Source organism: Macaca mulatta, chromosome 3, assembly GCF_049350105.2.
Source record: "Macaca mulatta isolate MMU2019108-1 chromosome 3, T2T-MMU8v2.0, whole genome shotgun sequence".
In the NCBI taxonomy this organism is placed as follows: Eukaryota; Metazoa; Chordata; class Mammalia; order Primates; family Cercopithecidae; genus Macaca; species Macaca mulatta.
The window spans coordinates 7,346,859-7,366,920 of NC_133408.1; the positions used below are offsets into that span (position 1 = coordinate 7,346,859).

The window sequence follows — 20,062 nt, forward strand, 5'->3', positions numbered from 1 at the left end:
GATGCCCACATAGAACCTTCCCAAAATATTCCAGCACGGATGTATACGTTGAGATGAGACATTAGCAGACCTAAATGCTGTGTTGGATTGTCTCTGCAACTTTTGTCATCTTGCCGGGACTCTGTTCCCCAGGCAGCATAGGGGCGGGAGAGTTGTTGGCCATTGCTGGTCGCCTCCCATGTACGGGCAGGTTTGATGTCTATACCATCTCCCCAACTACTAGAGTATCAAAAATGCTGTTATTCCATCCCATATCTGTTCTGATGAAAGCAAAGAACACCTGCTCAGGGGGCACGATACGCTCTTCTCCTCAGCCTTTCTGCCCCTGACCATGACTCTCTGTTATTCTAAGCCTGCCATCTTCCACCTCACTCTCTGCTCTCACCTTGGCAAGCCAGGCCTGGCTCTCCTGAGCTGCCCCAGGCATCCACTGTCACCTGGTGTTTTTGCTGCTTCTGTAGCCCTTCTCACATTATGATGTCTACACCCAAACTAATCCTCATTTGCTTTAGTTTTTTTCTATAATGCACAGGTAGTTCTTCCAGGGAATGTGCAGGTGTCAGCCAGTTCTGCTGTAAGAAATTGGATTATTTAGGGAAATCTAAGTTTCAACTGTAATGCCATTAGGAAGTCACACATCAATAGAGATATCTAGAAAGCTAAGTCCTGAGTAAAGACAGCCATAATTTCATTTTTTAAAAATGTAATAGACACAGAGCTGTGCATATGCTGGCTCTGTCACCTGCTACCTGTGGGACTTTGGGCACCTTACCTAAGCTTCTCTGGACTGGATTGTCCTCATGGATAATCTGCTGTAGCAATCAGCCTGCACAGAACCAATGTATGAGAGCTGAAGTGATATCCGAAAACACCTGCTTGCCACAAAGTGGGATGCTTCCTGACACTCAATATTTGATTATTTGCTCTCCACTCCTTCAGAGCAGGAGTGAAATACTCTTTTTTACATTGCTAAGCAATAATGCAAATGTCACTGGAATAATTATTTAAAGAGCAAATTGATCATCCACAAAAAGTTTTGCATCTGCATTTTTAGAAGAATGTACAGAAATCCAATAAGAAGGGAAGGCTCTTCACAGATCCTTATTAATTTCACAATTTTAGATCAATTTTAAATTAATATTCTAGTTTTAAGAATCATAGAGTTCTCTTTCAAAACTTGACCCCAAGGCCCAAGGTCTAATTTGTCAATCAATTATGCCTTGCTTTTGTCTCCAGTGCTGATAGTGTGTGGAGCTGGGATTGACTATGGAAAACCCTGCCTTGGGTGCCCCAGTTACCCCAAGGAGGATGCCGTGGATCCCACTTTTGCTGGTGGTATGGGACAAGGACTATGCAGAACTGAGTGTCAATATTTCTTTAGGATAAGTGTGTATTTTCAAAAAGAAGTGGAGTAGTGGATCATTTGAGGCCAGGAGTTCAAGACCAGCCTGGCCAACATGGTGAAACCCTGTCTCTACTAAAAATGCAAAATTAGCTGGGTGTGGTGGTGGGCGCCTCTAATCTCAGCTACTCCGGAGGCTGAGGCAGGAGAATCATTTGAACCCAGCAGGCAGAGGCTGCGGTGAGCTGAGATCATGCAACCACACTCCAGCCTGGGTGACAGAGTGAGACTCCATCTCAAAAAAAAAAAAAAAAAAAAAAAAAAAAAAGGTGGAGTGAAGATTGGGTGGAAGAGGAGAAAAACTAGAATAATATCACTTTATCTCCCAGGTTCACATGAAAAATTCAATAATTTAGAAATGGTGAAGAATTGTGTCAATCACTTTTGTAGACTCAATACCTAATATAATTAGGCATTCCAGCAGTTTACAGAATTAAATGCAATTTTATTTATCTGATTGGAAGAAAGGACAAAGGCCAATTCAAAGAACAAATGCCCAGTCGAACTGATCACAGATCCTATTAATACCTCAGTGAGAAAGCTTTGTAATTTTGAAGTTTGGATTACACTTGCAAGTTCAATTAAATTGTGTAAAAATACAGATAGATTTCCAGTAAAATGATAATTACCAACATTTACTCAGTTCTTTCTCAATAAGACACTATTTTAGGCTCAGGTTGAAGTTTCAGTGTTTATCAATATTCTTGCAAGCAAAGAAAGACAGCTACATTAACAGGGACCATCCAATTCAGTTGTCTATGCCAGACACACGTCCTGCACCAGTCTTCCTAATCTAGGGAGCCTGGAGGCTTAAACTGTGTTATTAGGTCACTGATCATACTAAAAAGAGAAAACCCTAATAAAGGCAAAATTTTACTTTTGCAGCAGATTATTTGCAATAGAAATATTTGTTTAGAGAACAAGTCTGTGCTTTAAGTAGTTTCTCTACCTCTATGTAAAGATTCTTGGGCTCATAGACATATTCACAGGTCCACGGACATATTGTCATGTCTCTGGTCATAATCTCGGGGCCATGGACATAGTCTCGTATCCATAACTATAGTCTCAGGTGCATGGACATATTCTCATGTCTGTGGTCAGAGTCTCAGGGCCCATGGATATTGTCTTTTATCCATAAATGTAGACTCAGGTGCATGGAGATATTTTTGGGGTCTGTGACAACTGTTCACAGTTCACATTCTCTTTCCAGTACTGCTCTATCAATGAGAACTTGTACCCCTATTATTGCTGCAGAAACACAAAGGATGACTTGGTGATCGGGCTTTCTGTTTTTGAGCGCAAGAACAACTAATCCTGACTTCTAAAACAGTTGTGAAATCCTAATGCCATTTTATTTGCCAATACTATAATATAAGCCAAGCCATAAGGAAAGAGAACACAAACAAAATGAATCTATTAATCTTCCAATTGCTGTTTTCACTCTGAAGGCAAAAGCTAGTTTCAGCCTTGATCCCTTTACACAAGAGTAAACTTTGCATATGTATCAATAGAGATAGTTAAGTTCAAATATTGACTGAACACATCACTAATGCACATAACTCTGAAGGCACATGTGAGAGGGCCAGCAGCAGGTGTAATATGTCATCTCTACTCCCTCCCCACCGTCAATTAGCAAATCTTATTGGGAGGAGACCTGAAAGTAGAGCTAAGAGGAAGCAAAAAAATAAGCTGACATCCAGATACCTCTGAATCCTCCGACCACCCATACCTTGAGCCATACATACTTGTGAAGGTGTGGATAGTATGTGCCTGCGACGTGTGCTGGGGTGATTATATGACCACACCTCAGTGGACCTGAAAGGGGGTAGATTGCATGTTGTGTTTGCATAGCCACCAGCGGTGCTGCCCCGCAGTAGACACTGGGAAGTACAACCAATCAACACTGCTTAGGATTCCGGGGCTCTACAGCCTATGGTAGTGTGCCCTGTGCAGTGGCAGGTATACCAGCAACACGACACACAAGATGTCCTAGAAGAGGTTCTATCACGTGGCTTTCCACACTCCCTCCACTGCAGTGGTTCTCAAACTAGGTTCTTACACAGCCCAAGGGTTATTGGGTGGGCCCCAGTGGTAAGCAAGAGGCCCAGTGAGAGTCTCCATTCTCTCCCTGACCCTGGCTTCAAGAGCCACCCCACTTCTACTTGTGTTATGTGCTGGGTTTCCACATGATGGTTTGGTTAAAGGATCAGTCAAACATTTAAAGAATGTTTGAACACTCCTGCTCTAGTGAGAGGAAAGGCCAAAAATACCAGAATCTTATGGACATGGGAAGAGAAAAGGGACATATGTGCATTGCTTGGTGAGATGACAGCTGTGAACGTGACATGTCCCTCCAGGATTGTAGCATCTGCACGGCACGGCATGGCTCAGGAAAAGCCACTGAAAAGTTGTGGGCTCAGAAGGATCTGGCTACCATGGTATACCACATATGTACATGCATGTTTGTGTGTGCACATGCGCATACACACACACCTGCCTGTGGGCTGTTTACTAAGAGCAGAAAAATGATGGTGAAAAAAAATGAAGCTGACTGCAGTGTTTGTGTGGGTGTTTAGTCAGACTTCTATCTGATATTCATACTTGAAACCAAAGCTGTTTCAGAAAAATGATTTTGGTATTTTACATTAAGGTATGTTACAGGAGGGCTTACCCATTTGTATTTATTTTCTATGCTGTGGAACAGATTGCTACAACCTTAACACCTTAAAGCAATACAAATGTCTTATCTCATCCTTTCCAAGTGTCAGGCATCCAGGTCTGGTTGAGCTGAGTCCCCTGCTCAGGGTCCCACAGATGAATCAAGGTGTGAGCTGGGGCCGTGCCCTTATCTGAGGTCAGGGTTTCCCAGGCTCACAGGTTATTGGTGGGATTTTTTGTTGTTGTTGTCTTTGGCTATGGGGCTGGAGTCACCAGCTTCCAGAGGCTGCCTGTTACTCCCTGTCACACCCCCTACCACATGGCAGCTTCCTCCTTCAAGGCCAATAGGAAAGCCTCACATGGCTTCCAATCCCTCTGACCTCTTCTGTCTCTCTCTGACCTCCATCTCCTCTTCTAAGGGGCGCATCTGATTAAACCCAGCCCACTCAGGAAACTTTCCTTTTCATTAACTGAAAGTCAAGTGATTAGGACCTCAATGATACCTGCACAAGCCCTTCACCTTTACCACATGGCACAACCTGCCCATGGGAGGGTTCTGTCCATCGTAGTAACAGGTGCCACACCCATTCAAGGGGAAGGAATCACCAAGGCACATACACTAGAGGGCAGGGATCTTGGGACCCATCGTAAAATCCTGCCTACCACACAGACACGAATGAAATCAGTTTTCCACTCTTGAAAAATATGTATTGAGGATCTAGTATGTTCCAGATACTGGCCCAGGAACTAAAGATGCAGAGAAACAGGATGGGTGTGGTGGGGTTTGCAAGCTAGTGGGGGAGACAGATGTTGATAGATCACCCCTGAGTGGATTGTGTCAAGTGCAATGATGAAGAAGAGTCTTGACAGAGACATGGGAGCCCTGACCTGACCTAAGCTGGTGATCTGGGAAGACTTCCTGGAGGAAATGACACATGCTAGACCCTGAGAGATGAGTAGGAGTTGCCAGGGAGAAGGCAGAGGGTGGGGAAAAGTCCAGACAGAGGCATCCCAAGGCCCTGGATCATGGCAGCCCAAGGGCCCGGGGTGGGAGAAGCAGACCACGTTCAGGGAACTGAAACAGAGCTCAGTGTTGGGGAGCACCAGCGAATCAGGGGGAGAGCCCAGCTGCTGACCTGTCACATCCATGTGGACCTCCAAAGGGCTCGTCAAGTGACAATGGGAAGGGAATTCCAGGTTCTGGTTCTTGCAACTGAGAAGATGGGGGGAGCCCATGTCCTGAGATGGGGCAAGAGAAGCGCAGGTTTGGATAGAAGATGGTGAGCCCTGTTGTGACTATGTTGGCCTAAGGTGCCTGTGTGACCCCTGGTGGAAACGTCTCAGCCAACTGGACACATGAGACACAGAAGCATTTACAGCTCAGAAGGGATGTCCAGGTGCATTGGAGGAATGTAGAAGAGAGAATTCTCTGAAGGCCACATTCTTTACTGCAATCAATTAAACTTGTATGCAGAACTTTTCTCTACGATGCCCAGGAGTTCATGAAAACTTCCCAAGCTTGTTTTGACCTTCGTAAGAAAAACTCAGATTACCAAAATGGGTGTGGTCACTAAGAGTGTTTCAAGAAAATATGTCCCAGACAGACATATACCATTTTTTACTCCATCATCTGCCATCTCTGTCTTCTGCAACTCTCAGTGTCTGGTGTTTGTCATTCACCAATGAGTCACAAAGTAAAGGCTATTATCATTTAATGACATTTAATCTAAGGACATAAGGATGGTTATTAGAGATGATAGCTAGAACTTATTTAGCGCTTACAGAGAACGATAAATAAATCATTTACATGAAGTATCTCTTGTAATTCTAACAGCAAAAACATAAGCCAACACAATTATTGTAGATTTATAAATGAGGGAACTAAAGATTATTAGAGTAGTTAATCGACTTGCTCAGGACATGGAACTAAGGGGTAGAGCCACATGAAACCAGCAGTGGGGCTCCAGGGCCCACACCTTTAAGCTTTATGATATTGTCCAAACCAGAACGAAAATGTTAAGTTCTAGCTCTGAAAAGATTAGCTCAGTCATCCAGAAAACGTTTCCAAAATGCCGTGTTCTTCACATCTTCTACGTTGTTATTTTATTGTACAAAGTTCTAGTAACCATACAAGGAAAGACTGTGCAAGATAGATCATAAATCCATGTAGGAGGAGTCAACTGTGAGTTTAGATGGTGCAGTCAAAGCCCCTTGATTGGCTGTGACACAGGCGTGCTCATGGAAATCCTCAGTTGAAACAAGGAATCGCCAAACTTTACAGTGGCCAAGAAGTACCTGAAATGCTGCATTTTAGCTTAATACATATAAATATGTATTCACTCCCTAATCATTCTGTAATCACATGACTTAGGATCACTTCAAGTTTTGGGCGAAAACATTGGAGTTCTGTGCCATCTTTTACTCCATGAATTGTGTATTTAATGTGTAGCATCTGCATTTTTCAACTGGTGTCTCAAGAGCATGTGACCATTTATCAACGATCTATTTGCAAATGGAGACAAATCCACATGTCCCATTCTTCTCAGTGGTCCTGACCAAACATAGATCAGCCTTCTTCCTTCCTTCCTTTCTTCCTTCCTTCCTTCCTTTCTTCCTTCCTTCTTTCCTTTCTTCCTTCCTTCCTTTCTTCCTTCCTTCCTTTCTTCCTTCCTTCCTTCTTTTCTTCTTTTCTTTTTTTATCCTTCCTTCCTTTTGTCTTCCCTTCTTCCTTCCCTCCTTCCTTCCTTCCTTTCTTTTTTCTTCCCTCTTCCTTTCTTCCTTCCTTCCCTCCTTCATTCCTTTTGTTCTTCCCTCCTTGATTTCTTTCTCTCTTTAATTTCTTTCTAACTTACCTCTAAGGAAGCCTTTCCAAAGCAGTCCCATTAACTGTCATAGAAACAGCTTTCTCTTGCACTTGAATTTCATTGGTTTATGTAATGAATTAACTTACAGTATTACCCGTGACAGGTACATTTGTCACGAACAGGTTGGAAACAAATAGAATTGACTCCTCTTCAGCAGCCATTCAACTGGTTGGTGCTAAACTACTTGGCCTCCTAAAGAGGAGATGTCCAGCAAGAGTGGTCACTGTGGTGAACACCAACCAGGGCCTTTATGGAAAGGACTGAGAGTGTTGGCTAAGCTAGGTGTCTACTAGGATTAAAATCCTCAGGAAACGTTCACTCTGCCCTTGTCAGGAGGAGCCCTGGCAGCTCTGAACTAGGTTGTGGATGTCTTAGACATTGCCCTCACCTGATAGGGGTTTGTTCTCATGGGATTTCTTAATCCAGGATCTATCACTTATGTGTGTTACCTTTTCTAGACCTTCCACTGTCTGCAAGACTTGCCAAAACTAGATTTTATATTTTCAAATGGTGACTATGTCCAACCCAAGTTAGTTCTCACCAGAGCTCTTGGTTTTGTTATGCAGACTTAGAAGAGTCAAGATGACAATTATGAGATGCACATTCAACTCCACAACTATTTACTGAGCAGTTGCATTGCCGTCAAAGCAGTAAAAGACTCACAGCCTTCTCCAGGGGCTTGCAAGGGACTTATATGGGCTTGAATTTCAGTGCCTCCATCAATGTGCTTGCCCTCCATGTGGACAGTGAGGTTAATGAGGAACAAAGCAAGAGCTCTGATGCCTTTCTCACTGGCACCTGTGACATTTTGGCATCTTCTGTGTCTTGGTCATCTCATCCCATCCCCCACCTCTTCAACCTGGAAAATAAAAGAACAAGAGGAGTGGGGCATGCCTTCAATCTTACTCCCAAATCATGCTTAATATTGCTGCCACCATGTTCTGCCTTCTTAGCTGGTTTACAGGGGAGAGTTTGTCTTACATGGATACTGTGAATCTTTGACACAATAATCCCTATTCATCAACAATATTTCCATTTCTCCTGAGCCCAAAGTGGTGCCATTACAAAATGACTGGGGTGAGGGAGGGTGGGGTCTCCATGGCTGAGGTAGTTCACCCTCATGCTTCTCAAATTCAGGATCCAAAAGGTTCATCCCCAGTACATTCAAAGCCGAAAACTGCAGCAGAAATAAGACTGATCCAGAAGTTAATTGTCCAGTTATCCAGAGGCAGGAAGTCTCCAAGCACTGAAATGGGCTGGGAAGGCTCCCCAGGACAACAGGGACTAGAACTGACTGTATTAGGTCCTAGAGCTACAAAGAACCACAGACTCCAACATTAGGAATGTATTTGCTGTCTCTGAGTTCTGGAGGCCAGAAGTCCAGAATCAAGGTGTCTGCAGGGCTGGTTGTCTCTGAGAGCTTTGAGACAAGCATCTGTTCTGGGCTTCTCTCCTTGGCTTATAGATGCCGTCTTCTCCCTGTGTCTTCACATCATCTTCCCTCTATACATGTCTGTCTCTGTGCCAAAACTGGCCTTTTTATAAGGACACCAGAAGTACTGGATTAGAGGCCACACTAACAAACTCATTTTAACTCGATTGCCTCTGTAAAGACCCTACCTCCAATGACAGTGTCATTCTGAGGTCCTGGGGGTTAGGACTTCAACGTTTGCATTTGGGGGGACACAGCAGAACCTATAACGCTCGTCCTCAAAGAGCTGAACAGTGAGCATGGAGTGGGGTCGTGTTGGGAGGCGTGGGCCCGCAAGCCCAAGTCGAGGCCCCACCTTGTGACTAAACGCACGGCTCTTCCAGTTCCAGGTCCTCCCGCGGGCGTGAAGGCAGCGGCGGCCTCAGCCTCCATGGTCTTTGTGTCCTGGCTTCCCCCTCTCAAGCTGAACGGCATCATCCGAAAGTACACTGTATTCTGCTCCCACCCCTATCCCACAGTAAGTTGGCAAATAACCAAGTGCCTTTCAAGCGTCTGCCAGGGACGAGCTGCAGGTGCTCGTGCTGGACAGTTTCATTCCTTTGTTTCCCACCTACTTGGGTCTTTCCAGTGGTTTTGTTTTGCCCCTGCTGTCTCCACATACAAAGCAAAGTCCTCATTTACACCTCATATGAAAATACGCTCCTGAATCATGACAAGGGGGACAATTGTCTGGAATTATTGTTTATTTGGTGAGTTCCTACTAAACTGCCAGCAGCCTGATCAAAATCAAAGCCCAGAGGCCTTAATTGTGCCTTAATTGATAGTCAGTGGACAACACCTATTGATTTTACTGTTGGACTCATCATGACGGGCACTTCACGCCTTCCCTCCCTCCGACTCCTTCCCTCCCTCCTTCCTTCCCTCCCACCCCATCCCTCCCTTCTTTCCCTCCTCCGTCTCACACTGGGAAAAGAATAGCAGGCAAAACCCTATTGTGCTAGAAATGAGGGATTTTCATGAAGATCTATTACCCTTACGGTTACAGCAGTCAGCCTGGTTCATTGTGAAGGAACTAAAAGTTATTTACTATTTCAAAGTGTGGTTTTTGTTATCATTCATATTATTCCTGCTGAATAATTATTATAAAATTAGACTGTTCTGAGACCACACCAAAACATATCAAAAAGGGAAATTAAAAAAAGAAATGTTGAAATCACCCACCAAAATTGATGATGTCTTCATAGAAACATTATGACATTTTCTGCGGCAGGTGCCATGTTTCTTCCATCTTTGCATCTCCAGCTTCCAGTATAGAACTTGACACATGTAGTCATTCACTAAGCGTCTGTGGAGTGAATATACACACTGGTTTTGTTTATTTTCTGGTAAAATACACATAATGTAAAACTTACCATCTTAACCACTTTGATTATCGAGTTTATCAGTGTTAAATACCTTCACATTGTTGTGAAACCATCACTACCATCCATCTCCAGAACTTTACAAAACCAAAACTCTGTCCCCATTAAACACGAATTCCCCATCCTCCCTCCAGCCAGACCCTGGCACCCACCATTCTACTTTCTGTCTCTGGATTTGACTCCTCTAGAGACCTCATGCATGTGGAATGATACAGCATTTATTACTTAGTGACCGGCTCGTTTCACTTGACATGATATCCTCAAGATTCATCCATGTTGTAGCATGAGATGGAATCTCCTTCCTTGTGAAGGCTGAAAAATATTCCCAAACAAATTTATGGATTAATAATCAAGGTGATGTATTTGTGCAAGCTCAGAGTCCACAGGGGCCCTTGAGGCCTGGTGTACCCCAACAGTGAGTGTGAGCGAGAGAGTGTGTGGGCTTCCTTGGCCCATGAAGGTCCGTCTGTCTGCTGAAAAAGGTGTGTGCTCTACTGCTTATGCATTCATGGCAGTACGCTGTCCTTGAAGTCCATACATAAATGTAAGTGGTCTGAGTTAGGCTCCACAGTGTTTTTATGGGCTTCTTATGTGGTTTGCAATATGCTGTTAATCCTCACTTGCTGAATCCTACCATCAAAGCCCAGAGATGTAGAGCACTGTAGACACAGAAAAAAAAACTGAGCCATTGTGCCCTCTACTCAGAGTGGCAATTCTTCGAGGACCCCCCACCCTGCCCAGGGTGGCCTCCGATTTTCTCCTTAACACTGACATGTCCCTGTATTCACCAAAGAGAGACAAAAATTATTGCTGAAATAAAGCGTACTCATTTTCCACTAGAACTTGAATTGTATCTGTATTAGTATTCGCTCATTCATTCATTGATCTCTTTGCTACGGGATTCATGTTTGCTGTTTTGACTCTAACAGGCTAGAAAGCACCTAGCAGGGTACAGAAACACCAGCAGCTTCCTCTCGTTTTGTCTTCTCAATCAGATATTTATCTGTAAACTAAAAATCCCTACCTGGCTTATTTGAAATGAGTCCTTAGTGACTGATGCTTGCCTCAAAGAAGCCCCTCTTTGTGGATGATACAGGCTGTATCTGGCTCTGTCCTCCCAGCCTGAGAATTACATACAATAAAAAAAGGAAGAAAAAACATCCTATCCTGAAAATAAAGTCACACAGATGTTGTTAGATGGGGTAGAAACGCGTTTCCCCGGGATTTCTCCTGTCTCTTCGCCCACAGAACAATGGGATTTGACCTGCCCAGGATCTTAACAATACACTCTCAAAAGGGACAGTAATGAGGGCCAGCCAGTCCTGGTGGCTCACGCCTGTAATCCCAGCACTTTGGGAAGCCAAGGCAGGAGGATCACTTGAGGCCAGGAGTTTGAGACCAGCCTGGCCAACATATGAAACTCCATCTCTACAAAAACTACAAAAATTAGCCAGGCGTGGTGGCACATGCCTGTAATCCCAGGTACTTGGGAGGAGGCTGAGGCAGGAGAAACTCTTGATCCTGGGAGGCGGAGGTGGCAGTGAGCCGAAATGACACCACTGCACTCCAGCCTGGGCAACACAGCAAGACTCCGTTAAAAAAAAAAAAAAAGTAATGAGAACAAACCAACCAGAAAAAGGTGGGAAATAACAGCTGAGATTTTTATCAGGGTATCTCTGTGTTGCCTTTTGACCATATTAAAAAGACTAGAGACATAGAAATATGATGAGCAGGTGCCTGTGTTCTTCCAGGCGGTGATACCTAGAAAGTGTTACAAGGAGGTCCCAGAACCCCAGAGCACCCTCATCGAAGTGAAGTGAACTAAAAACAGTTCCATCTCCATATCCACATTCCTATCTATCTATCTTAACCATCATTTAAGACCAGGAGGCCTATTTTTTACATCAAATAATATCGTTGAGAGTCAAGGTCAGAGGTAATTATTTCTCTTCAGAGGTGAATATTTGCAAAGAGTATCTATTATTCTGTTTTAAATATGAAATGATCAAGAAACTTTAAAGTACAGGAAAGAAGAGTGGTTTTTTGTTTTATTTTGTTTCTTTGTTTTTTGTTTTTTGTTTTTTTCCGTCAGTTTCTGCAATTTGACTTTCAGTAAACTGGATGCTGTCAAGTGTTCTGAGGTATTTGCCTTTCTGGCTATGTGTATGAATGACCAGCAGAGGGCAGTATGAGCTCTAGATATTTTCCTTACTCAAATCTGAATTTTTTTATTTGAAATGATTTCATAGTTGAATGTAGAACATAGGGGGATAAATCAGGACACAATATGCCTTGTAATTTGATCCTTTTTATAAGAGTCCCTCAGATAACCTCCTCGCTGATGTCAATTTCTCTCAAGATCCCAAATCATCTCCCTTTCTTGGGAAAGGACCTTGTTAAAATAGAGCTTTTTTATCTAATATGTGACATATAATGTCTGCTAATAGGCATTTATTTAATGGTGCTGTCTCAGTTTAGCTTACAAAAAGCCATTAGAATTTGAAACATTGCATGTGGCCCGATGACAAGTTAGAGTAACTGAGAAGGAATCTGCAAACAGGTTGTCTAAAGATGGTGCTGACTGAGCATGAACCTTCCCTCGGGGGTCCAGCAGTGCAATGAGATATTAAACTCCCCAATCAGAGATTCAAACCGCAAAATCTCAAGTCATTTGATTCAGAGCCTTATCCCCATAATTTGCAGATTCTGGCTATTAATTTTAATATATAATGGTTTGAATGATCAAACAATCTATTATAAGCAATGAAAGTCCAAAGACGTGAGACGGCCCTTTTAAGGTTCAGGAAGGAAACAGCCAAGCTTCATTTCCTCCCTGATGCTCCGGTCTACATAAAAGCAGTCTGAAAAAATTTTACATACAGACTGCTTTTACTGTATACACATTAAATAAGCATTATGATGTAGACATTGTCTATTTCACAATGCTAATCTCATTTACAGAGCTTAGAAATGTAAAATTAGGAAGCACAGACTTCTCATTAATGAAAACTAAAAGTCAGAAGGCATAAAATATTTCTGAGCTGTGATTCACATTGGTTATTCCAGTTTCAGATGATAATATTATTCAGTTCCTATACATAGTACGTGCTCAATAAATGTTACTGAGTGAACCAGTAAGAATACACCACTACTCTTCTTACCCAGAAGACCTGGGCAATTAAACTCTCCACAGTGTAGACCACAACTTAGAATTAAACAAGTCTTCTGGGAGGCAAAGTAGCTCACCAGGTCCAGACAGCTTCCCACCCCAGACAACAGGTGTGTGTTTGCCTCCCAACCAGCTGCAGACTGCATCGAATAAAGCCATAGTCAGGCTGAGGGCGAAAGGGGACTTCCGAGGACCAGAAATGTGCAGGAATCTCAAGGAGTGGGAAAGTGGTATAACGTGGAATCCGGAAAGCAGCATCTAACATGCTCAAGTGTATCTACAATGATACTCATCACAGTGTTCATTCTTCCCCTTTCACACGAAACAGGGACCTCCCGGCTGTATTAAAATGTCATTCCTCCCTCCCAGTACCCTCCCTATTTCATGTCACTGTAGCATATAGTGACACTACTAGACAGCAGTTTGCTTTTAAAATCCTCCTTTTCTTAGCTTCCATTATCTTGTTTTTTATTCTTTGTTGCTTCTCATCCCTCTGCTTCTCACCCTTAAATGTAGGCATTTTCCAATATTCTTCCTTTATCTCTTTTAATATTCTTCACTATCTCCGTGGATCATTGAATCTGCTCTTATAATTTAACTATCATTTGAAATTAAAGAGTTCACATTTTTTATTTCTAATCCTGACAATCTTAGAGAACCATCAGTCCTATATTTCCAACTTACCACCATCTGCGTACTCAGGAAGACCTCCCCGGTACTTCACATCAGTGTGCCCACAAACACATTTATACTTGTCTCTCCCTCTCTTCCTGTGTTCTAGTTTAGCTGATGATCTAACAAAATCTGCTGCTTTCTGACCAGAAACTCCGAGCTACCTATAGTTCCTCTCCTAATCATTCATTCATTTATACCACAAATAAACATAGAGCACTACTCTTACACCAAGCTTTGAGCCAGGTTCTGAATCACATCACTCAAGAGATGCTGAGTTAGGGGGCATCACAAACAGGCCTGAATCCTCAGTGATTTACAACAACCAACGGTTTTATTTTTCTTTCACGATCATGCTCATTGTGAGTGTATGGCAGTCCATGCCGTGTTATCTTCACTCCAGGAAGGACCCAGGCAGGTTTCATGACAAAGAGAAAGAAATCTCTGAGGCTCTGACACAGGCATGTAAATGCTCCAGCACAAATCATGGGCCAGAATCTGTCATAAGATTCTGGTCCATGTCTTAACCACAAGGGAACCACGACGTATGCTCCAAACCCATACCCAGCAGTTCTAGGAAAGGCAGGAAACACTGGACAATGTCACCCTTCTGTGTGATGTGACGGAGGACACAGCAGTGATGTGTACAGCACGGTGCAGGGGTGCGGATGGGGACGGGGGGTCACTCGAACACCGGGCCAGAGACGGTTGCTTGGAACACACAGCTAGTCCTGGCTTGCAGGAAGAGAAGAATCTTACCTGAAGAATCAGAAGCAGGAAGGGGTAATATGATCAGAGGAAATAAATGAGCAAAGTGACATCATGTCACAAGAGCCCTCTGCAATGTTTGTTTGTTTGGGACGGAGTTTCACTCTGTTGCCAGGCTGGAGTAGTGGCACAATCTTGGCTCACTGCAACCTCTGCTTCCCAGGTTCAAACGATTCTCCTGCCTCAACCTCCTGAGTAGCTGGGATTACAGGCGCCCACCACCACGCCAGGCTAATTTTTGTGGTTTTAGTGGAGACAGGGTTTCACCATGTTGGCCGGGCTGGTCTCGAACTCCTGACCTCAGGTGATGCGCCCGCCTCTGCCTCCCAATGCAAGGTCTTCTTAATCTCCTTTCCTTTCACACCCACTGCCCTTGCCTTGCTTCAGGTCCTCCCCCAGGGAACCAAAACCAAGTCAGAAGCCTTCCCACTGCCAGGCTCAACTCCCGGTCTGCTGTCCACATCCCTGTCACAATTCATTTTTCCAATCCTGAATCTGGGCATGTTATTCCTTTGTGCAAATTTCTTGGATGACTTCTCATTTTTTACCTAAAGACATTGAAAATTCGCAATATGACCTAGATAGAGTTCCAGAATCCAGCTGCAGCTCCTGTCTAGTTTCATATTTTACTAACCTTCTTCCATCCGGTGTCTAAGTAATACCATGTCTCATATGTGTCTGCATTTGTGTACGTGTGTGTGTGTCTGTGTGTGTGTGTATGTGTGTGTTGGATTCTCCTTGCCTTTTCCATCTCATCCTCTTTGGTAAAAATGTTTATTGTTTAAAGTTGAACTTAAATGCTATATTTTTATTTCACCATTTCTTAGCACTGGCTACATGTTAGGCACTGGGTGCCAAAAGCTTTATACCTATGGTTTTTGAACTTGTTCTATGGTGACCTGCAATAGAAAATGTAAGTTATAATCACACTACGAAAGTACACGCACACCACAAACTTGCATTTACTACACGTGATGCCCTCTGATATTTTCTGTTCCATTTGATTTTTTTTCTATTCTATTTCATTTTGTTTTTAAAGTGGTTGTCATGTTCCACTAAATTGCTCCTGTGACTCACATTTTTAAAAAATACTGTTTTGCATCAGTTAATTCTGGTGACTATCTTACACAGGAAGCGTTGTGATTGTTATCTTCATTTACCGATACTGAAAGGAAGACTGTACAATATGGCCAGAGCCACGCAGGTTAGCAAAGGAAGACGGGACCTGCAACCCACAGGGGGCTGAGTTCAGAGTCCCAGCTCTTTGTCCTGATGCTTACCTGCCTTCCCTGGGATGTCAGCTCCATCCTGCCCCAGCGTTCCCAGCACTGATTTCAACCTCACTTTAACATAACCACAATCTCTCGCGTTGTTGTTAGACATGAGCATAAGCTGGCAAACCTGTTACTGTGCTGAAACAGTGGATGCTCCTCAAATGTGTGTTGAATTAAATTTTACAGATTATGACTGTGAGTCTTCTAAAAGAGGTTAAATTGTGTAATGAAGCTGTAGCTTAATAAGGCAAGAAATTGTGTTATGTACTTTGGGATGCTTTGTATCCCAGAAGGATTTGGATCGAGTGCCTGTGCTTTTAAATCACTTACATAGAAATCATTCTTCCATCATTTTATTTAAATGACTTAAGGGTAAATCTTTTTTTTTTTTTTTTTGAGACAGAATCTCACTCTGTTCCCCAGGCTGGAGGGCAGTGGCGTGATCTCGGCTCACTGCAAGCTCTGCCTACCGGGTTCACGCCATTCTCCTGCCTCAGCCTCCCAAGTAGCTGGGACTATAGGCGCACACGGCCATGCCCGGCTAACTTTTTGTATTTTTAGTAGAGACGGAGTTTCACCATGTTAGCCAGGATGGTCTCAATCTCCTGACCTCGTGATCTGCCCGCCTCGGCCTCCCAAAGTGCTGGGATTACAAGCATGAGCTACCGCGCCCAGCTGAATATCTCTCTCTTTTTTTTTTTTTAATAATAGAAAATCTGAAAATTATGGAGATACCACAAGTTAACCTAAAAATAGACAAGTGTGTTCCGTTTACACACATGTAATGAATCATGTACATGAGACCTTTGTGGAGTGCTTCTACATGGCAGGCAGATGCTAGGCTCTGTATGTTCTTGGATCATCCAAACATTATTGAAGCCCCAGCATCCTGTCATGGAATCATATGGCTGGAAAAAAACCTAGAAGGGTTTCTTTGAGGCAAGGCTACATCTAAACATCCCAGACATATGAAAATCAATTCTGGTTTTATAAAATTTCTTGAGAAGTCTATTCTTGAAGCTTTCTTGGAAATATCTTTGTATTTCACGGCTGGTTCTAATGGAATGCAGTTCTTTACTTTTTAACTTTTATTTTACGTTCAGGGGTAACGTGCAGGTTTGTTATAGAGGTAAACTTGTGTCACAGGAGTTTGTTTTACAGATTATTCATCACCCAGGTATTAATCCTAATATCCGTTAGTTGTTTTTCCTGATCCTCCCCCTCCTCTCACCCTCCACCCTCCAAAAGGTGTGTGTTGTGTGTTATTCCCCTCTATGTGTCCGTATGTTCTCATAATTTAGCTACCACATACAAGTGAGAACATGTGGTATTCGTTTTTCTATTTCTGTGTTAGTTTGTTAAGAATAATGGCATCCAGCTCCATCCATCTCTGCACAGGACATGATCTTTTTCTTTTTCATGATTGCATAGTATTCTGTGGTATATATTTATCACATTTTCTTTATCTAGTCTATCATTGATGGACATTTAGATTGATTTCACATCTTTGCTATCGTGAATAGTGCTGCAATTAATATATGTGTGCATGTGTCTTTATAACATAATGATTTATATTCCTTCAGGTATATACCCAGTAATGGCATTGCCAGGTCAAATGGTATTTCTGTCTTTAGGTCTTTGGGCAGAGTTGCCACACTGTCTTTCACAATGGCTGAACTAATTTATAATCCCATCCACAGTGTATAAGCACCCCTTTTTCTCCACAACCTCACCAGCATCTGTTATTTTTTGACTTTTTAATAATAGTCGTTTTGACTGGTGTGAGATGGTATCTCATCGTGGTTTTGATTTGCGGTTCTCTGATGATCAGTGATGTTGAGCTTTTCCTATGCTTGTTGGCTGCCTGTATGTTCTCTTTTGAAAAGTCTCTGTTCATGCCCTCTGCCCATGTTTTATGGGATTGCTTTTTTCTTGTAAATTTGTTTAAGTTTCTTATAAAGGTTGAATACTAGACCTTTGTCCGATACATAGTTTGCAAAAATTTTTTTCCCATTCTGTGAGCTGTTTACTCTGTTGATAATTTATTTTGCTGCACAGAAGTTCTTTCATTTACTTGATCCCATTTGTCCATTTTTGTTGTGGTTGCAAATTGCTTTTGGTGTCTTCATCATGAAATCTTTGCCCATGCCTATATCCTGAATAGTAGTATTACCTAGGCTGTCTTTCAGGGTGTTTATAGCTTTAGGTTTTACATTTACATTTTTAAATCCATCTTGAGTTGATTTTTTTATATGGTGTAAGGAAGGGGGCCAGTTTCAATCTTCTGCATATGGCTAGCTAGTTATCCCAGCACCGTTTATTGAATAGGGAATCCTTTCCCCATTGCTTGTTTTTGTCAGGTTTGTGAAAGATTAGATAGTTGTAGATGTGCAGTCTTATTTCTGGGTTCTTTATTCTGTTCCATTGGTCTATGTGTCTGTTCTTGTACCAGAACTATGCCATTTTGGTTACTGTAGCCCTGTAGTATATTTTGAAGTCCAGTAGCATGGTGCCTCTAGCTTTGTTCTGTTTGCTTAGGATTGCCTTGGATATTTGGGCTCTTTTTGGTTCCAACTGAATTTTAAAATAGTTTTGTGAAGAATGTTAATGGTAGTTTAATGAGAATAGCATTGAATCTATAAATTGCTTTAGGTAGTATAGCCATTTTAAGATATTGATTTTTCCTATTCATGAGCATGAAATGTTTTTCCATTTGTTTGTGTCATCTCTGATTTATTTGAGCAGTAGTTTGTAGTTCTGCTTGTAGAGATCTCTCACCGTCCTAGTTAGCTGCATTCCCAGGTATTTCATTCTTTTTGTGGTAATTGTGAATGGGAGTTTATTCCTGATTTGGCTCTCAGCTTGACTGTTGTTGGAGGACAGGAATGCTAGTGATTTCTGCACTATCCTGAGACTTTACTGAAGTTGTTTATCAGCTTAAGAAGCTTTTGGACCGAGATGATGGGGTTTTCTAGATATAGAATCATGCCATCTACAAATAGGGATAGTTTGACTTCCTCTCTTCCTGTTTGAATGCCTTTTATTTCTTCTCTTGCCTGATTGCCCTGGCCAGAACTTCCAATACTGTGTTGAGTAGGAGTGGTGAGAGAGGGCATCCTTGTCTTGTGCCAGTTTTCAAGGGAAATACTTCCAGCTTTTGCTCATTGGGTATGATGTTGGCTGTGGGTTTGTCATATATGGGTCATATTATTTCGAGGTATGTTCCTTCAATAACTAGTTTATTGAGAGTTTTTAACACGAATGGATGTTGGATTTTATCAAGAGCCTTTTCTGCATCTAATTGAGATAAACACATTGGTTCAAAATAAGGGGATGGAGGAAAATCCTGTAAGTAAATCAAAAACAGAAGAAAGCAGGGGTTGCAATCCTAGTTTCTGACAAAACAGACTTTCAACCAACAAAGAACAAAAAAGACAAAGATCTAACTGTCCTAAAGGTACATAATCCTATATTTTATGTAATGGTAAAGGGTTCAATTCAAGAAGATTTAGCTGTCCTAAATATATATTCACCCAACACAGGAGCACTCAGATTCATAAAGCAAGTTCTTAGAGCCCATCAAAGAGGCTTAGACTCCCACCCAGTAACAGTGGGAGACTTTAACACCCCACTGACAATATTAGACAGATCATTGAGACAAGAAATTAACGAAGATATTCAGGACTTGAGCTCAGGTCCTGAATTAGATGGATCTGATAAATATCTACAGAACTCAAATGGATCCGAAAGATATCTACAGAACTCTCCACCCCTAAACAACAGAATATGCATTCTTCTCATTGCTACATGGCACTTACTGTAAAATTTACCCTATTAATCAGAAGTAAAACACTCCTCAGCAAATGCCAAAGAACTGAAGTCAGAACAATCTCTCAGACCACAGCACAAATTCAAAATCAAGATTAAGAAATTCACTTAAAACTCTACAAATTACATGGAGATTGAATGACCTGCTCCTGAATGACTTTGGGGATTAATAATGACATTAAGACAGAAATCAAGAAGTTCTTTGAAACTAATAAGAACAAGGATACAATGTACCAGAATCTCTGAGACACTGCTAAAACGGTGTTAAGAGAGAAATGTATAGCACTAAATGCCCATGTCAAAAAGTTAGAAAGGTCTCAAGTTAACAACCTAACATCACAACTAAAAGAACTAGAGAACCAAGAACAAACAAATCCCAAAGCTAGCAAAAGATAAGAAATAACTAAAATCAGAGCTGAACTGAAAGAGATAGAGACATGAAAAACCATTTAAAGGATCAACAAATCCAGGAACTTGTTTTTTGAAAAAAAAATTAATAAAATAGATAGGCTAATAAAATAGCTAGGCTAATAAGGAAGAAAAGTGAGAAGATTCAAACAAGTACAATCAGAAT

The 20,062-nt window shown here is 42.1% G+C and overlaps 1 protein-coding gene across 1 annotated transcript in view; it reads left to right on the plus strand.

The window, feature by feature from the left end:
- DSCAM (DS cell adhesion molecule) overlaps positions 1-20,062 on the plus strand; it is an 831,700-nt gene that overhangs the window by 721,494 nt on the left and 90,144 nt on the right. The window contains exon 20 of the mRNA XM_028845317.2: positions 8,740-8,873. Coding sequence (XP_028701150.1) covers positions 8,740-8,873 — 134 coding nt within the window. The remainder of the gene's footprint in view (positions 1-8,739; positions 8,874-20,062) is intronic.